General features: G+C 40.5%; 1 protein-coding gene across 1 annotated transcript in view; it reads right to left on the minus strand.

Moving 5' to 3' along the window:
* The window catches only part of COL4A6 (collagen type IV alpha 6 chain), a 135612-nt gene that overhangs the window by 74915 nt on the left and 42342 nt on the right, over positions 1-18355 (minus strand). Inside the window, exon 3 of the mRNA XM_038184659.2 lies at positions 16245-16328. Within this exon, the coding sequence (XP_038040587.1) occupies positions 16245-16328 (84 nt within the window). The remainder of the gene's footprint in view (positions 1-16244; positions 16329-18355) is intronic.

Genomic DNA, 18355 nt, shown 5'->3' on the forward strand with positions numbered 1-18355 from the left:
AGATTTGGGTTTACAGAAGTGCACTTCCTTCAGCTATAACATCCTGCCAATATCACATGTAGCATGTGCACAGCTTCCGCTAAGCAAGTGTGGAAAAAAAATACACCAGGCCATGTTTCTCTTACCTGAAATGAACATAAAATGGCCCACATAAATAGCTGTGTGAGCAGACATTCTTAGAAGCCTAAAAGCAATTTGCTTTAAAGGCTTGAAAATGAAGATCCTGGCCTCCTTCAGTACAGTGAAGAGTTCCTAACACCGGTAACAATAAAAACACGCAGAAAGCCAAGGCACTGCTTAAGGCAGATACGATGTTATCAGACGAAATAAGTCTAAAGACACCTAAATGTGATACACCTGACATGTGCAAGGAGGGAAAAAATGCAGAACACATCAGCTACGTTAACACCGTGAAGAAAACCCTGCCTGCTTTCTGTCAGGCAGTGCACAAATAAAGGCGCTGTAAGCAGAACTGTGATTTAGCCAAATGTTCTCAGGAGTTAACACACATTCCGGCTGATAAAGAGAAGGGGATGGTTAGAATAGATTAGTTCAGGTTTTAGACTCTTATGTTTGACAAACAAGGAAGTTTAGTTACTTCACCGCTCTGGAAAAAGTCTGGAGATAAAACTTATGTCATTTATTGTTTCTAGAGAAAACATTAAATCTTAGGAAAATTTCCTTTAATGTCCCAGGAACACTGATCCAAGCCTACAAGGAACCAACGGGTGTCCTGTTGCTGGTTTTGTAATGCTTTTGGATTTACAGCTCAAGTGCAGCTGGAGTTATACAGGGAATGACCACCTGCTGCTTCAATTTTGCATGCAGACTTTATTTATTTCTTTTGAATTTGCTGTGAGACAGGCTGGATTATACTTCAACTGCTAGGGATATTCCAGGGGCTGATAGCCTCCAAAAACATTTTGGACTGTTAGGGAGACATGCCATAATTAAAATGAGGCAAGAACGATGACTTTTGCTATTTTGTCTTTTACATGTCTCCAAATTGGGAGAGTAAATATATTTCAGAGGAATACATAAACTATTTCTTAAGATGAGACCTCTGAAAACACAGAGTGGCAAGCTTCTGGTAGTTGATGTCGAAAGATTTTCTATAAAGACATTTGCTTTCCTGAAAATACAGTTGGGTAAGTAAAGATTCTTGACTGAAACTGGAGAAAACACAACTAAGTAGTTCTCAGAATGAGAGGCCTCTGGAGCACCAACCATCTCCTAGCGTATGTCTGCAATTGCCCTGCCTTGCAGGACTTCCCCATCTCAGCTGGGATCCTCAGTCATTAGGCACCACAATAAAAGAAAGGGCACAACAACATCATGTCAGTACTCAAAATGGCCAGCGCAATCAGTAAGTATCAAAGGAAATCAAGCTTCACAAAGACAAAAAAAGAATAAAAAAAAATCTGTTCAAAGATTTGCTAGCAAATACCTATTACCTATACTTCTCATGTACAAATACCCTGTTTTATACATGTATCCCAGCTATTCACAAAGCGTGGTTCACAATGACAAGGCAAGCTGTCGTCGACGTACTTGTGGAAGTACAGTAAACTGCGTTTCCTATTAAAAAACTTACTGATAAGCCTGCGCCGTGATGCACAGGAAGGGCTGAGGGTGAGCATTACTACTCTGCTCCAAATAATTGGGACCTGTTGTGCTGTGCATCTCCCAGAAGTATAACTTCTGCATTTCTGACAGTGATTTCTTTCCTTGTTCATCAGTCCAAACAAGCCATCGCTGCGGTTACAAATTCAAGATAAAAAAAAAAAAAAACAAAACAAACAAACAAAAAAAAACATTTATGATAAACAAAGAAAATGACGTTACTGAACCAGGCTGTTGATGAAGCCTGCAAACACAGGGGACAGGACTCTTGGATCCAAGACACCTCCTTGGCTCTGTAACCTACATCCATTATGTCCCTACATCCATTATGTCTAACACACAGGCACAGCCTGAAAATATGCCATGAAAAGTGACTGCCTCGCAGAACTCAGGCTCTGCATATATAGAAACCGCTTACAGTTCTTTTTTCACCAAAATCTATTTCCTTAACTGTATCAGTTTGCAGTAAACATACCTATATCCTGGCTGATGCCTTTGTTATTTCTTTTTTCTACATTTAGAACTTCTGCTTGTATTTTTGGAATCTGCCAGGAGAATGAAATGCTGAGCTGCACAGGCAGACATGTGCTGCTGGTCTGGTAACAGAGATGTGAGCAGAATTCATGTGGTGTCGAAGCAGAATTGCTGCTGTGCTAACATGTACTCCAGCTTCAGGAGCAGGCGGAAAGGACACAGCTCAGCTAAAAAGCAGAACAAGTTCAGTTAGATTGTTCCAGCACAGTATTGCATATACATGGACGTGCACACAAATTTGCGAGATCTCAAAAGATAACAGCATTACAGAACTTTCGAAGACAAAACCTAGCACAGTTGCATCACCCACAGCTCTGTAACCGGATGCTAAGAAATTCATTTACTGTTCACTGAGGATTCAGCACATGTTGAGTGGTTTTATTTGGGATCTTTCTTTGATCATTCAAAAAATTACAAGAAGCTTTAAAAGAACTGTAGATTTCTTTTTAATAGTCCTTCAAAGCTGTGTATTGTTTGTACTGTATTTAACATGGATTAAAACCAGATATTTTTAAAATTACTTGGACTTTTTGTTCATTACTTTTGGCAATGCTCTACTTGATTAAAAAAAAAAAAAAAAAGAACAAAATCTTTTCAAAATCACCCACTATTAAAAAGGACAAGTACATCTAGGCTGCTCTTCAGACCACTAAAATGGTACGACCCAGACATCCCTTTCTTGTTCTAGTCCTAGTCTTACCTCCAAGTTTTCTGTGTTGGCAATCCCACAGGAGGTCACACAGTGTGAAATGTCACTCATAAAAGGAGCTTAACATCAGTTAGAACAAGCACATTTTCACAACTACCTAATGGATTTACAACATACTAGACAGCTTAAACATCTCTAAAGAACAGCCTAAAAGGAGGAGAGTAGCAAACACTTGAATTCTGCCTCTTATTTTTACAGAATAAAGTGGAGGGAAAATTGATGCTCCTCCTTCTTTACCTTGTTATACTGGTTTCTCAGTTTTATCATACTTAAACTCTGAAGTCTTTTATACAAGATCTTTTAGAAACTGCCATTTTTCCCCTCCATCATGCTACATCTCATTCCTACGTACAAGCTCAGAACACATCATCCTGCCCACTTCTCTCTCATCTTTCCTAAGGGTTACGTGCTCCATCATTTTCTAGCTGTTTTTATACAACTTACATCCAAATTCATAGCCAGACCATATCCTGTACACTCTTATCTCCTACTCCCACTGTGTTCGGTTATTTGAATGCCCCCTTTTTAGCCCAAAATAAAGCCACTAAACCCCTTTTTTTTTGGTTAGATCTCCATGCAAGATGTCTGTTGCAATAACAATCCCTGCTTCTCTCCTTTGTTTCATTTTCTTCACCGTCAAATATTTAGAAAGTCAGTCCTGACGTCTTCCTGGACACCCCCAGGCATTCATATTCTCGATACACAAGGAAATACCTTCTCCCCTTTCTCCTTGCCTACCAAATGCAAGATTTATACCAATCTTGCATTTGTTCTAAGAATACTTTATAATGTTGATGAAGATCAATCAGACAAAATTTTAAGTTCTTTGTATTCATTTCCCCAAATCACTGACTTTTCACTTCTCAGATGACTGGCAAATGGTTCTCTTGCATTTTTCCATGATCTTAAAATAATTCCTTCCTACTCCAGACAGAATTCCTTTTTGAGGAAGTCATCTTTTGTTTGAAACCTACCAGACAGATTGTGTCATCAGCAGGATCAGGTAACAATCAGAACCCAGACAATTCTAAGCAATAAAAACTCATGTTTGAAATAAACTCTTTTCCATCAATAAAGCATAAACAGGGTTGTGATTCAGACTTCCGTTCCTTTTGTTGTTGCTTTTCTTCTTCTTTTATTACCTTTTCCAAGCTCGGAGAATGTCTGCGATCTCCATTAAAGGCACACAAGGTATTATATACCAGAGGTAAAAAGAAGCGCTAACCTACAGTTATTTATTTTTAAACTATAGATACACGTCCTTTTCTCTTCAGAAGCAAAGAAACTACCTCCAAGCAGCTTTCCAGCCTCAGCCACCATAGAAAGCTGAGATGCATCAGGATGTTCTCCTTCTTTATGAGATGTGTGGTTTCCCATTCAGGAAAGGCTGTGATTCACACCAAAAACACTGCACATTTTTCCCAGAAAAGGGGACAGCTAGCCTGGGGAACCCATGGATTTGGCTTTACTTCCAACTAATTGGCACTATAGCCTCTTTTTACGACTACAAACACAGTTTTGCCTGGTTAACCATCTTCATTGTTTGCTCTATCTGGCTGCAGGCTCCACGACTGGCGTACTTCCTGCCTATCTATTGCTTAATTAAGTTTGCTTTGTAGTAATCCCTGCTGTCGGCTGTTTTCCTGGCTCATGAATCAACTCCTAACCTGACTGTCGGCCAAATCTCCTAGAACTGGGCCTTGCTCATAGATTGGTTCCGTGATAACTCCGTTCCTGATAGGCTAACCTACTCAAGTGAACACAATGAAAATCTGTCCTACCTTTCATTTCCTGCCAACGGAAACTCTTTAACAAAGGCTCTTGGTTCTGCAGAGGGTACCTCTTCTCATTTTAAGGAGCGTAAAAATAATTAGTACCATGTACAGGACCAAATATACTGAAACAATCACAGTGAGAAGATGGGCAATTTGGGTATGGGGTGAGGGAAGTAGGAAGAAAATGGGGTCTTAAAGAGAAGTTACCCTGGAGGAAGACTGCTGGGACATAGTCTCAGTGGCAAATCCTATACACGAATGACATAGAATGGGATGGAAGACAATGCCAACTGGGTAATTTTGAGGCAGGATAATGGCTCTTCTTGTCTGTTAACTGCTTAGAGAGGAATGGCGAAGTCCTGTGTGACTTCACAGATCTAAGAGGGCACTAGTTGTCTCTTCAACCAAGACATTGTTGCAGGAAACATCAGACAAAATTCTACAGCCTTACTTAAGCAAAGGCCCAACTAGTTCCTAAGTTTTTGAGGCTCATGTTAATATTTGCTTTTCCTGTCTTTGGCAGGATATTGGAGAGTTTCTCTTCCTATAAGAATTATTATTTGTTTTCTGACTGCTAGGTGAAGTGGCTGATAGAAAACAACTTTAGGAACATTTACAGCTCTTCTTGTGAAAATACCAGCAAACGAGAGAAACTGAAGCATCAACGTTCACCCTATTCTAAGAAGTTATATGCAAACTAAAACATCACAGATTCATCAAACACTTCATTTCATAGCTATGGAAGACTTGATAATTTTCATAAAGGAAAACAACTGGGTGTGTGGATTTTTTTTGCTCCAATACTTAAGAAGCAGAGGTACTTACTAGGGAAACAGTTGTTGAACTCTCTGGTTTGTCCATCTGGGGCAAATCTGTAGTACAGGTAACTGTTATTGTTATCGGGCTTAGAGAAAGTGGTCTTAGAGGAAGATACAACACTAGAACGTAAGTCCAGCCAAGGCAAGGCTCCATGGAGAGAGCAAGAAGGCTAATCTGGTTCTGTCTTCTGATCTGCCTGTATACATGAAATGAAATCAGAGGGAGCGATGGCATTGGCCTTAAAGGGAACAAGACTCTACCCATCCAGATCACCAATGGTACCCATGGTAGCTGGTATAAAAAAGAAATTACAAAGCATTTATTCCCAGGGGAACATGCCTGCACCCTCAGCTCACAGCACCTGCATCAGAACAGAGAGAATCAGTTTCCTCTTTCTTCCGAGGAGGAGGACACACCACAGTACGTGGCAGAGCAGTCTGGCTCAGCCAGCAGCTGACTACCTTTCAGTAGTCAGGAACAGCTCAGCTTAAATCCATAGCAGTAACACCTCACTTTTGGGAAGCTCTGAGATAAGCAGAGTATTTTTTAGACTAGAAAGGAGAAATAGAAAACTCATTCACCCAGTGGAGTGAGACTCCGTATCTTCCCAAGCTAGTACATCTCACAGCATTGTAGGACACAGCAGCAAAGTTTTTAAATGCTCCAAAACCAAAGGAAAGGAGGAAAAAAAAAAAAAAAAAAAAAAAAAAACACAACAAGAATCCTGGGTTACAGCTATTGCTTGAACAGTGACAGATCCCTCTTTGCTGGGATTTTCCAAGCCATCTGGAAGTACTCTATGGAGCACAGTTTGAAGACCCACATTCTGGTTGATCTCATAAGTAAACACAGGCCCCCAGCACAATTACAAAATATGCTACCCTTGCAGACAGATTTAGAAACAGTTTCAGGTCACAGAATCACCTCAGCCACCCCGGTGACACCGCTATGCTATGGTTTCTGGTTAGTTTCCAAAGCTGTGGAAAGCTTCTTAACAGGATATGTTTCCTAGAGTACATTTTGCCTCATTTAGCACACAAATCCTTTCGGCCAACTGCAAAACAAATCATCGAAGTGGCTACCAGAGACTCCCTGGCTAACTTGCTTAAATACAGTTGTACACCAGCACCGAATTTTAAGACAACTAAATAAGATAAGGCTTGTCCCCTTGGGAAGTCCTTACAAATGTACTCCAGGTTATGCGAAATGACGTTGGACTGTACGTACAAGCACGTCTAGTCTTGACACCCATTGCACAAGGGATACTTTCAGATGCAACAAGACCTGCTTTATCCATGTTGGTTTGGTATATGATGTGGTTCTCATCAGAGGAATAGGCTCAGTGTGTTTAGGTTGGGTCAGGAGGATATGTACAATAATTGCTTAATGCCGCACTTGGCAGAGTTAGTTTTATTACTTAAAAAAAAAATCTTGGCAGTTGTTAAAAAAGCAGCTGGTATATAAGTTGTTTGACTTAACTGTTACCTCATTTTCTCTCAAAACATTGCCAAAATTTAACAACAGAGAACAGATGGCCAACATTTTTTAACTTTATAGATAATCCTCTTCCCAAATCTAATGACAGTGCTTTAGTTGCTTACCCAGACGGGGATTTGAACAGCAATTTGACATCATTTGCATAAATTCCATGACCCATATTTACTAGGGGTGAAAGCACTGCAATATTGTCAAACACATTGAGATAATTTAAAAGAAAGTCCAGCTCTGTATTCACTTCTGGAGGTGAAGGGTCTGCCTTCTGGTGCTCAGAAGCCTTGGTAGACAGCAGCCTTGCACCCTAAGCTGCTGTGCACATTCTGTCCACCTCAGAGTTCAATCTAAGGCTTTACACAGGCAGCTGGTATAGAAAGGATGTGGACTGCAGAGAAATTGGAAAGGCATGGTGGAGCCTCTTACATGAAGCAGACATATGCAAAAGTCCAAGCTCTTTCCTCTTCGGATACAAGGACAATAAAATGACACAAACAGATGAAACAGAGAAACAGAGAGAAGCAGGCCAGAACTACATTATAAGCAGTACTTCCAGGCACCCATCAGAAAGAGGACTATAGTTTGAGTATTGAGACCTAATACAGTCTACCAGATCCAAACCCCTGAGGTCTGGACACAGGATTTTATCAAAGCTGGAGTGCAGGTTATCTACAATGCAACTGGAGAGAAAGAACAGACAGTAACAGTTGCAGAAGCCTGGAGAACACTATCTTTGATTTTTACAAAACGTACAAGTAGCCTGGTTCAAACTTTCGGATTCTTTTTGCAGCAGGAAAGAATAACTGGCTGTACTCATCCTAAAGAGGAATGATCCTGGAGAGAAACATTTGCATGTAGGTAACATGCAGAGAAATCCAGGCTTCACACAGCAGTTTAATCTGGATGATGAAGAACTCACTCTAGAATAAAGCAGCATTTCCTTCCCACCTGATTGATCTAAACTCCTTTTCTGAGCTCACACTAACTAGAGGACTGACTCCATCATCTTGTATATGAATTCAGTAGCATTTGCCACTGTATATTGTCTTGCTTGACCAAGATTATGCATATTACAATAACTAGCAAAGTATGATCATTGTTAAATGGTCATTTCTCAAGAACTTCTACTATAGCACAATAATCCCTCCTTGAGTGTGAAAAGATCTTCCAAAATAACTATATGGTGATCCCAGCACTAAGCTCTACCATGCTGATTAACTCCAGTTAGTACACACTAAGATAAATGTAGAGCTGGACATATCACGTCACTGCTGGTTTGAAAGAAATGTCAACATCTCGTAGCCTGGTTCAATTCTAATTGGTATGGTGAGCCAACCGGCAGCCCACAGATACTGAAATGGCATCACTGTGTCCTAAAATGTTTGGCAAGCCTGGTAGAAGGAAATCAGACAGAAAAACAAAGAAGTTGGAACCAATGGCTTAACAGAATTTTATCTCCAGCAAATACGTTTACGTAAAACACTTGTGAAAAAAACTCTTGAGCTGACATTTCCAAAGAAATTGTGTTTCAGCAGAAAATCCCTAAACTGCTCCAATTAGAGTGTTTAATCAGTCAAAGCTGAATTCAGCAAATATTATTCAAAAATACACGTAATTATCACAATTTTATAGCAAAGAAACATCAACTAATCTTCAACTAATTATCACAAGAGAGGCACTTTGTGCACCCTGTATTAAGTTGAGGGGATTAGTTCCAGACAAACATTAATGTAAGATCTCTTGCCAATGAGATATTAGTTTATACTAGACAACAATTAGATTAAATCATCCAGAGACATGTCCTCAGGTTATGCCGTTCAGTACCTGGACAGTGGGGAGCTACCTTTGTTAGACTGTGTGATTTGCAATAATTCTATCGGAAACTCTTTGACTGTCCACATGACTTGCACTACGCTTACTATCAATTTTTTAACTTTAGAGAAAACCTGTGGACTCGCATATATCTCTGGGCATACTAGCTTTTACTTCACATTATGACTGCATTTTCTGAGAAAAATCTCTCCATCTTATTCATTTTTTTTTTTCTATTTACTGTGCAGAAATCCATACGCAGGATTTCTTCTGAGTGAGGCTAGGCCAGGAGATGAACTCCAAGGCATGATGCACAGCAGCGGTCCTTTACTTCATGTGACTAGGCAAAATTTAGCATAAAGTGCCAGTCATGTTCTCAGTACCATCTCATCCTAAAGACACACTCCTTTTCCACCACATCAGTTGCTAGAAATAGGATCTGTGTGGATTTTTTCCTGTATGGACATGAAAGAGGTTGTAGGTACCATGAATATTTTTGTAATTGATCATATTACATTTTATGGGTGTTAGAGAACACACACCGCGTAAGAAATAACTTATTTGACATGACAATATATCACACCAAAAATAATTTATATAAAAAAGATAATATAAATATAAAAAAATAATATAATTGTAAACACCAAGCTCTCCTATTGTACAGTAATTCCAAGCTATAAAAGCTGCCTGGGATGCCAACTCTGGTGATTAATTTGGGGAACTTTTGAAACAATTTCCAAATATTTTTTTCCTTGAAATTCTTATTTTGGAGGGAGAGGTGAGGACAGGACTTTGAATCAAAAAATGAAAGATTAGTATCGGCTGAAGAGCTCCAGCACACGTTGAGTACAGCTTAAAACAAATCCTAATACTGTTTTAAATTCCATGATAAGTGAATGGGCAACAGGAGGAGGTCTACTTGCAATGAAGCCTACGGCTGCTAGTTTATCTTTGCAAGTGTTTGAAAGTAGATGACAGCATATAAAAACAAAAAAGCCAGCATTATCATAAACTAATGCAAAATGAGCTGCAGAGATGAAATGGTGCAGGCTGTCTACCATTCCTGAAATTGCAAACCAGGAAAAATGTTCTCCTGTTACTGCTGACTTATCTGCAGAGCACTGCTTACCAAGATAGTTATCAATACAGAATGAAGTTTTCAAAGGAAGGGCATCATCCCTACCTGTAAACTATGGATTAAACAGTGAGAAAGAAGAAAGAACATTTTTTTAAAAAAACAAACAACAAAAAAAAAAACATTAACTTCTCTTGACAGTCCCACAAATGTTCTAGCTGTAGGTTACTCACCTGTAATAGGACTGTATATTTTAGAAATCCAGGCTTTCATTAGAAACAAGCAAAGAATGGCTTGCGTTGGAAGGAACCTTAAAGATCACCCAGTTCCAGCTCTCTGCCATGGGCAGGGACACCTCCCACCAGCCCAGGCTGCTCAAAGCCCTTCCAGCCTGGCCTTGGGCACTTCCAGGGATGGGGGCATCCACAGCTTCTCTGGGCAGCCTGTTCAGTGCCTCACCACCCTCAGAGTGAATCATTTCCTCTTAATACCTAACCTAAATGTCCCCTCTTTCAGTTTAAAACTGTTCTCCTTTGTTCTATCACTATCTGCCATTGTAAAAAGTTGCCCTCAATCTATTTTATAACCCCCCTTTATGTACTGAAAGGCTGTAATGCGGTCTTCCTGAAGCCTTCTCTTCTCCAGACTGAACGTCCCCAGTACTCTCAGCCTGTCTTGGAGGGCTCCAGCCCTCTGAGCATCAGGATTTACACTTTCTTATTTCCATTATAATTTAATACAGTTGCTTTTTCCACCTCCCCTTTTGTACCCATCAACTATTGCTCTGAAACAGAAGGATTGCATGTAAAAATGTATGCAGAAATGGGTTTAATAACCGTAAGTTTGTATTCAGACTGCCTCCCTTTCCAAAAGACTGCATGCACACACATTTGGGTACCTCTGCTGTCAAAGCAGACTGCCTTTTAAAATTGCCAGGTTGTACTAATTGAGAGCTGGCATCTCAGCTGGCCAGAAAAATGAGAGCAGGGACACGGATTTAGAAACCCCACATTTTCATCTAGAGACTACAGCTGTAGTGCAGGCTTCTCGATCTCAGTGATTCTACTTGGTACTTTTTACATTATGTTAGATTTCATATTAAAAGTCAGCCTAAGTTCTAATAATGTAGTTTAAAGGAACTGAAACAACCACATCCTAAGTTCTTAGATTTATAACCAGTCAAAATCAGTTTGGTGGGCTTCTCCTGCTCTTACATTTACCCTTAAAACTGTTGTGTCACATGCAAGCTAGCTTCTCTCACTGCCTCAAATGAACACGCTAAGGGGAATCAACTGGGTATCTTCTTGTGAACTTAAATGGTGAGAGCCACAAACTCGGTTTAATCTTTTCACTTGACCTCCGAGAGAACTTCCAGAGGAGGTCCTAGATGGGACCTTTCAGAGAAGTTGACATCTCTCCACCACAAAGTAGATTCCTGTACAATCACTGTACTGGTACCCGTGAATCTTTACCAAATTGGAACGAATAAAAAGATGCCACAACGTGGCCCAGGAGTTTTCCCATTAAATTACACAGAGTCAGGCTTTTCATCAGGTTGTCACTGGATACAAGGACCAATTCTGAATCACTGGCTAAGATGAAGGATGGTTCAATAACTGATTTATTCTCATGTGGGCTTTGAAATACTACATAAAACATTACTAAACAGCCTAAAATGGGTATCAGCTACCATTATAACTTGGAAAAGCCAATGCAAGCCACAGGGACAACTAACTGGCTGCTCATGGCTTGGACTGGCATAAGCTTGGCTGCTCGTGGCTTGGACTGGACTGGTGTACATGAAATTGAGGTGACAATTCTGCAAGCCCTGGACTTTCGTCTGGGTCATCGTCTTCCAATACATTTCTTAAGAAGAGCTTCGAAGATTGCAGAGGTGAGTGTGGAACAACATGTTCTGTCCAAGTACCTGCTGGAGCTATCCATTCCGGACTATGACATCGTTCACATCCTTCCATCCAGGACGGCAGCTGCTGCTTCCTGCTTGGCTCTGAAACTTCTCAATGGAAGCCAGTGGACAACAACTCTGCAGTACTACATGTCCTACAGTGACAGTGAGCTTGTCCCAGTCATGTAGCACTTGGCAAAGAACGTAACTTTAATGAACCAGGGCTCTATGAGGCACGTGGCCATCAAGAACAATTACGCCACCTGGAGCAACATGTGAGTAAGCAGTCATGAACAGCTGGATTCTGCTACCATAGAAGACAGCCAAACCCATGGCTGAATTCCTATAACTCTGTGAAAATTCTAAACAAACAAAAAAAAAAAAACACATCAGAGCTTTGTCTATATATACTCTTAGCTTTTACTTGCGTGTTTCATGCTTTTAATACAGATAGTTTTGTCTTAAAAAAAATAGAAATAAGGGAGTTGGCAGAGATGATCGCTGAACTGCTCTCTATCAATCTTAGAAAGGTCCTGGAGAACAGGAGAGGTGCCTGAAGACTGGAGGATAGCCAATGTCGTTCCGGTCTTCAAGAAGGGCAGGAAGGAGGATCTGGGAAACTACAGGCCAGCCAGTCTCACCTCTGTCCCTGGAAAGGTATTGGAGCACCTTGTTCTGGAGGCCATCTCCAAGCAATTGGAAGAGAAGAAGGTCATGAGGAGTAGTCAGCATGGATTCACCAAGGGGAAGTTGTGCTCGACCAACCTCATTGCCTTCTGTGATGGCATCACCAGCTGGGTAGATGAGGGGAGAGCAGTGGATGTCATCTACCTTGACTGTAGCAAGGCCTTTGATACTGTCTCCCATGACATCCTGATAGCAAAGCTGAGGACGTGTGGGATAGAGGAGTGGACGGCAAGGTGGGTGGTGATCGGCAATGCAGAGTCTGGCTGGAGACCTGTGACTAGCGGTGTTCCCCAGGGGTCGGTGCTGGGTCCGGTCTTGGCCTGGTGTCCAAGAGGGCCAATGGGATCCTGGCGTTCATTAAAAGGAGCATGGCCAGCAGGTCAAGGGAGGTGATCCTCCCCCTCTACTCTGCCCTGGTCAGGCCTCACCTGGAGTACTGTGTCCAGTTCTGGGTTCTCCGGTACAAAAAAAAGACAGGGATCTCCTGGAAAGAGTCCAGCAGAGGGCCACAAAGATGATACGGGTCCTGGAGCATCTTCTCTATGAGGAAAGGCTGAGAGACCTGGGTCTGTTCAGCCTGGAGAAAAGAAGACTGAGGGAATCTCATCAATGTGTATAAATACCTGAGGTGGGGGAGACAGAGGGATTTGGCCAACCTTTTTCAATGGTTTGTGGGGATAGGACAAGGAGCAATGGTCACAAGACAGAGCACAGGCAGTTCCGCACCAACATGTGAAAGAACTTCTTCACGGTGAGGGTGACGGAGCACTGGAACAGGCTGCCCAGCGACGTTGTGGAGTCTCCTTCTCTGGAGATATTTAAGGCCCGTCTGGATGCCTACCTGGGCAGCCTGCTCTAAGGAACCTGCTTTGGCGGGGAGGTTGGACCTGATGATCTTTCGAGGACACTTCCAACCCCTTCAATTCTATGATTTTGTGAGATGAGGGGTTTCTACATGCCCGAATCCCATCTCTAGAAGTACCTAACTCATCTGAGGACTTGGGCACTTCCGTCATTTTTCTTGCCTAAATATATATATATATATATATATATTTTTTTTTTTTTTAAAGTATCTGTTCAGAAACAAGTTCATCACAGCCTGATCTGATCAGCAGTACTTCCAAGGAAAAGGACATTTGAGGACATTGCCAATATTGTTTCCATTGAGGTGTCAGCTTATTGTCATTTTTATTGTACATTTTAGTTATTCCTTCCTTTTAAAAAGAAAGCTTAGCTTTACTCTGATCTAGTTAGTTGTGTAAATGACAGCTGAAACCTTTTTTTTTTTTTTTAAACTAAAAAAGGATTCAGGGCATTGGCAGAGTCCCGTCTCCTACTTGCCTGTCCTGAACTCAGAGGTCTTGCAGCAGTGGAGGTGAAGCTAGGCAGGAAGCCAAGGAATTAGCCTCCAGCTGTATGGTCTCCTCCAAGAAACAAGCAGTGCTGTAGGACAGATAATCACACCAACCCCTTTCCCAGTTCAGCCAGTCACCTCCCTGTCCTCTGGCATGGCAGGACTCCAGCAGCTGTCTGCAGATGTCCAAGAAGGTGTCAGCAGGACTTGGTATGGCTTGATGGAAGCAGTGTTGGTAGAAGGGACCGATTACCACTTCTAGCAGACAATTAACTCCACAGACAGGCCTCAGTAGGATGAAACACATGTTTAAAGGACTGAAAATGCCTATCGATACACGTCACATAAGAAACAAGCTAAAATCCAAATGAGTTCTCAGGTCAGCAATGAAAACAGACTGAAATCTTTGTGACATCTTAACAAAAGAGATACGAAGAGCTCAAACAGCAAGGTCAACAGCATTGTGGCCAGTTCAAACAATCACATTCAACCCCAGCAATCTAAAGAGACAGAAGGATGATGCTCATTGCTATCCAAAGGTCAAAGCATTTAGAGGATATTCTGTTCCAGAACCAAAGCAGGCTTGTGCCTTACCGCACCTAATCACATAAGGTGTTGAGTAATTGGCTTTAGCCCATATTTTAGGTTGAGAATTTCCTTGCAAAGTTCTTTCACTTATTTGTTTAGGCACATTTGCACCACATGATGATTTGAAAGAATTTTTATCCTTCCAGAGCAAACATATCATCAGTTATCAATTAAGAATTCATGCTCAAGTCTGTCTGCAATTAGTGAAGCATTTAAGCACCTGCTTAGGTTCATTTCTATATAACTACATTTTCCTAAGCTCAGTCCTAGAAAGTGATGTCTGGAGTTTACCCATGTCACTGAAATACACATGAAAAAACCAGGATTGCTAATGTTTAAGACTTCATTTCTTTTTCCTTTTTTTCTTCTGAGGCAAAAAAACAAACAAACAAAAAAAAACTTTTCAATAAAGAAATAAATTATTTCCAACCTGCTAGCATCGTATTATTTTAGGAGAGCTAATGATTTTATTTTTATTAAGTTCTCAAGTGGGATAACAGTCAGCTGCAAAATACATTTTCACATTATAAGCTTTGCTTCAGAAATGAAATGGAGGAAATGAGAGTTGAAGAAATACCTTTAAAATGAACAGAAAACCCGTTGTATTACGGTATGAATCTGACATATGTTCATCTGAAATAAACAGCTAGGAATTATTACTGAAATATTAATGACATATTGAACAATGAATTGAAATACTGGAAATTTGATCACTTCAGTGAACGGATATATTGTTACTCCCATTTTTACCTTATTCCTGTTCTATAAATAAACAATAAATGCAAAGATTTTTTTCTTACATAACAGACTGAACACATCGTATGCTTTCAGTAAGAATAGCAAAAACAATTTTATTACCATTAACCAAGACAAATGGTATTTCCCCCCCAACTTAAACCCTTCCAAATTAATTCTTCAGGTACCTGCAATGCAGATCTTTCCTTTTCTCATCTCTGTAAGCAAAATCTATCAGATTCATTTTGATATATGATAAAACATTTCAGAGAGCTTACAAGAGATTATTAAGTAGATAGTGTATGGATAAAAATTAACATTGCAATTTAAGGTAAAGTGAAGTCAGCAGCTCTGCATTACCCTAAGCCTGGAAGTTGCCAGCTGCACTAACATAAAGGTTATAACCCTTTCACAGGAACAAAAGAAATTAAGCAGTCTTAGAGAAATCTTGCTTCAACATTTGATCGCTTCAAATGCAGACCTCAAAGAGAGGTGCTCTTCCCTCAAAGGGAAGCACTTAGATTCAGAGTTACTGTTTCAGGGGAGTTTTAGGTTGGATGTTAGGAAGAACTTCTTTACTGAAAGGGTTGTTATACATTGGAACAGGCTGCCCAGGGAAGTGGTGGAGTCATCATCCCTGGAAGCCTTTAAAAGACGTTTAGATGTAGAGCTTAGGGATATGGTTTAGTGGGGACTGTTAGTGTTAGGTCAGAGGTTGGACTCGATGATCTTGAGGTCTCTTCCAACCTAGAAATTCTGTGATTGTGTTTCTTCACAAGCAACTACTGTACTAATCTGTACTGGAAGCCCACAGTACTTAGATTTTCCTTTTTAATTGTTGGATTTTACTTTAAAAAAATCTTTTTTTTAAACTAAGGCTCAGATCACATAAAGAAATGAGATCCCATTAAAGAGCTGTTGCAAAGCTAACAATTTGTAAAGCCTACAGAGAGATTTTGAAATCTTGGCCAGGAACATTAGTAACACAGCTGGTCTTCTTCACTTCTCTTGTTTTATGAGGTCATTAGATTGAGAATTACACATATTAACTTGGTTCTTGTTCACACTCCTCTTCTCCCTCCCCCTCCAAATTGGTAAGGGACAAGGAATAGCTGTATTAATGAAAACAAACTTACCCTTGCGCCCTTCTCTGGAAAACATTTGCATCCAGCGCTGCAGTCACGGCCCCCACATGGCCCGGTGTAAGACTTCTTTCCACCCTGTTAAAAGAAAAAAGAAAATTCAATGTTATAACTATTTGTCTGTTGGAGATCTTTAATTAATTTGCTCAAGTTTCAAGACTTTCTACCCATGTTACATTTGTCATGTGAATTTATTGGGAAATAAATGGTAAAATGTAATTACTTTGTAAATTCTCTGTAATTGGGTCATTTTCAGAATTAGCAAATCTCTGTGATTGGATCATTTTCAGGATCACCAAATACACCAAAAATTATTTGGTAATACTTAGAGGACAAGTAAATTGACAGGAGTTGGTGCTATTCTGCAGGGTGATGCGTGTTTTCTAGGGCTACCAAAATCTAGAAAACTACACGATGTTGGCAATATTCAGCATGCTAATTACATTATGATCATGCTCATTAATTAGAACTTGCACCTCAGCCATCCTGCATTCCTAAGTATCTCTACATCACGAGAAATACCAAAGACAGAAATAACACTGTGACCCTTACATGTTTCTGTCAGTAAGCAGCTGCAGCCTGAACCACAGGTACAGAGAAACCAGCAGGTGTGAGAAGATAGTGTTTGTAACAATGGGTCTAGAAGAAGAGCTAGGTATGCTCTTATTTCCTCCGTTGTTAACACAGAGACACGCTTTGTGCCCTTGATACTAAATGCATATTTTGCTGTGGAGGTGGATTTACATGAAGGCTGTGGAAAGACTAACCAAAGAACAAGAAAGGGTAATAACAAGGGTCATCTCTCCAGCAATGAGCTTCCACCAGATGGATGCCGTGCCTACTGCACTTCTGAACCACCACAGATCTGGATTTCATCTTGGCACTAGTTATTTCAAGAATAATTGCAATATTTATATAAAGTTGAGGTTCCTATATCAGTATCTAACATTAGGCCACAGATTAAAGCCAACTACATCAGTTAGAGTTTGACCTACTCCCTGCCATGCTCAACGGGCTCGAAATACGGGGCTGCCAGAAGCCCTGCATGCCCGTACAACCCTGTCACAGTCCTGGGACACAAATGCAAGCAGCAACATCTGTCTCTAAGGGAAGTGTCTTTCAGCATCAAGCTGAAAGGTACTCAGGTACCTTTGCTCAGGTACAGTCACTGGGTTTGGAAAGCCTGAATGAAATTGGGATTTAATTTCTCAAGGAGACCAAGCTAAGTGCTGAAACAAGTTTCGACTGGAATTGAACATTTCTTTCCTGAAAGCATTCACAGAAAATATTTTTAAACCCTTTAAGGTTTCCTGACATCTGTTGAGTGAGAAACATGAAAAATGAAAGGCGAGTCATGCAAGTTTCTTGTGCACCTTTGAACTTCCTTACATCAGCTTTCTCAATGAAAGTGACTAGTCTGATAATTTTCCTGCTAGAAGTAAGTGTTATTAGTTTACACACTGATGTTCACATCATTTTGCTACATTAAAACCCTCTCTTCTTAAGGCAGTGTAGAATGAACAGAGATTAAACAAAACCTTAAATCCAACCACCCATATTTCCCTAGCCTGAAGGGAGCTTTACCTCTTGCTGCAAAGCAGCTATACCCACCTTCAAGCACTTCTAAAAACGCATCAGGTGGGCAAAAAACAAAAACCCAAGCAAACAGTATTTTCACAGACTTGTTCAGATGAAGCCCCATTAGATATAGGGCTTTTGGACTATTCATCAATAATACAGAGTAGCACCTAAGGCAATATTTGAGCAGAGTGATAAAATGCGAGAGTCATCATCACACAGTGTGCTGCAGACAGTTCTGACCCTTGGTGGCAGGAAATATAAGCAAGCTTAATGCAGTAATGGTTACCAAAAAATAAAAATGCTGCATATAGAGGATAGGCAGTGAGTGCATCTCCAAGCTGCCTGCACAGACAAGGAATGAACAGAATGAATTTGAGTCTGCAATGTCCATAAAAACTGGTCCTTGTTGTAACAGACACCTCTGAGAGGTCACTTACAACAAGAAGCATTACCAAGAGTTTAGGCTCTGATTCTAAGACCCAAGAGGGAAGTGCACCAGGACAACTTTGGGCATGATTATGTGC

Source organism: Anas platyrhynchos, chromosome 10 (assembly GCF_047663525.1).
Source record: "Anas platyrhynchos isolate ZD024472 breed Pekin duck chromosome 10, IASCAAS_PekinDuck_T2T, whole genome shotgun sequence".
Taxonomy (NCBI): Eukaryota; Metazoa; Chordata; class Aves; order Anseriformes; family Anatidae; genus Anas; species Anas platyrhynchos.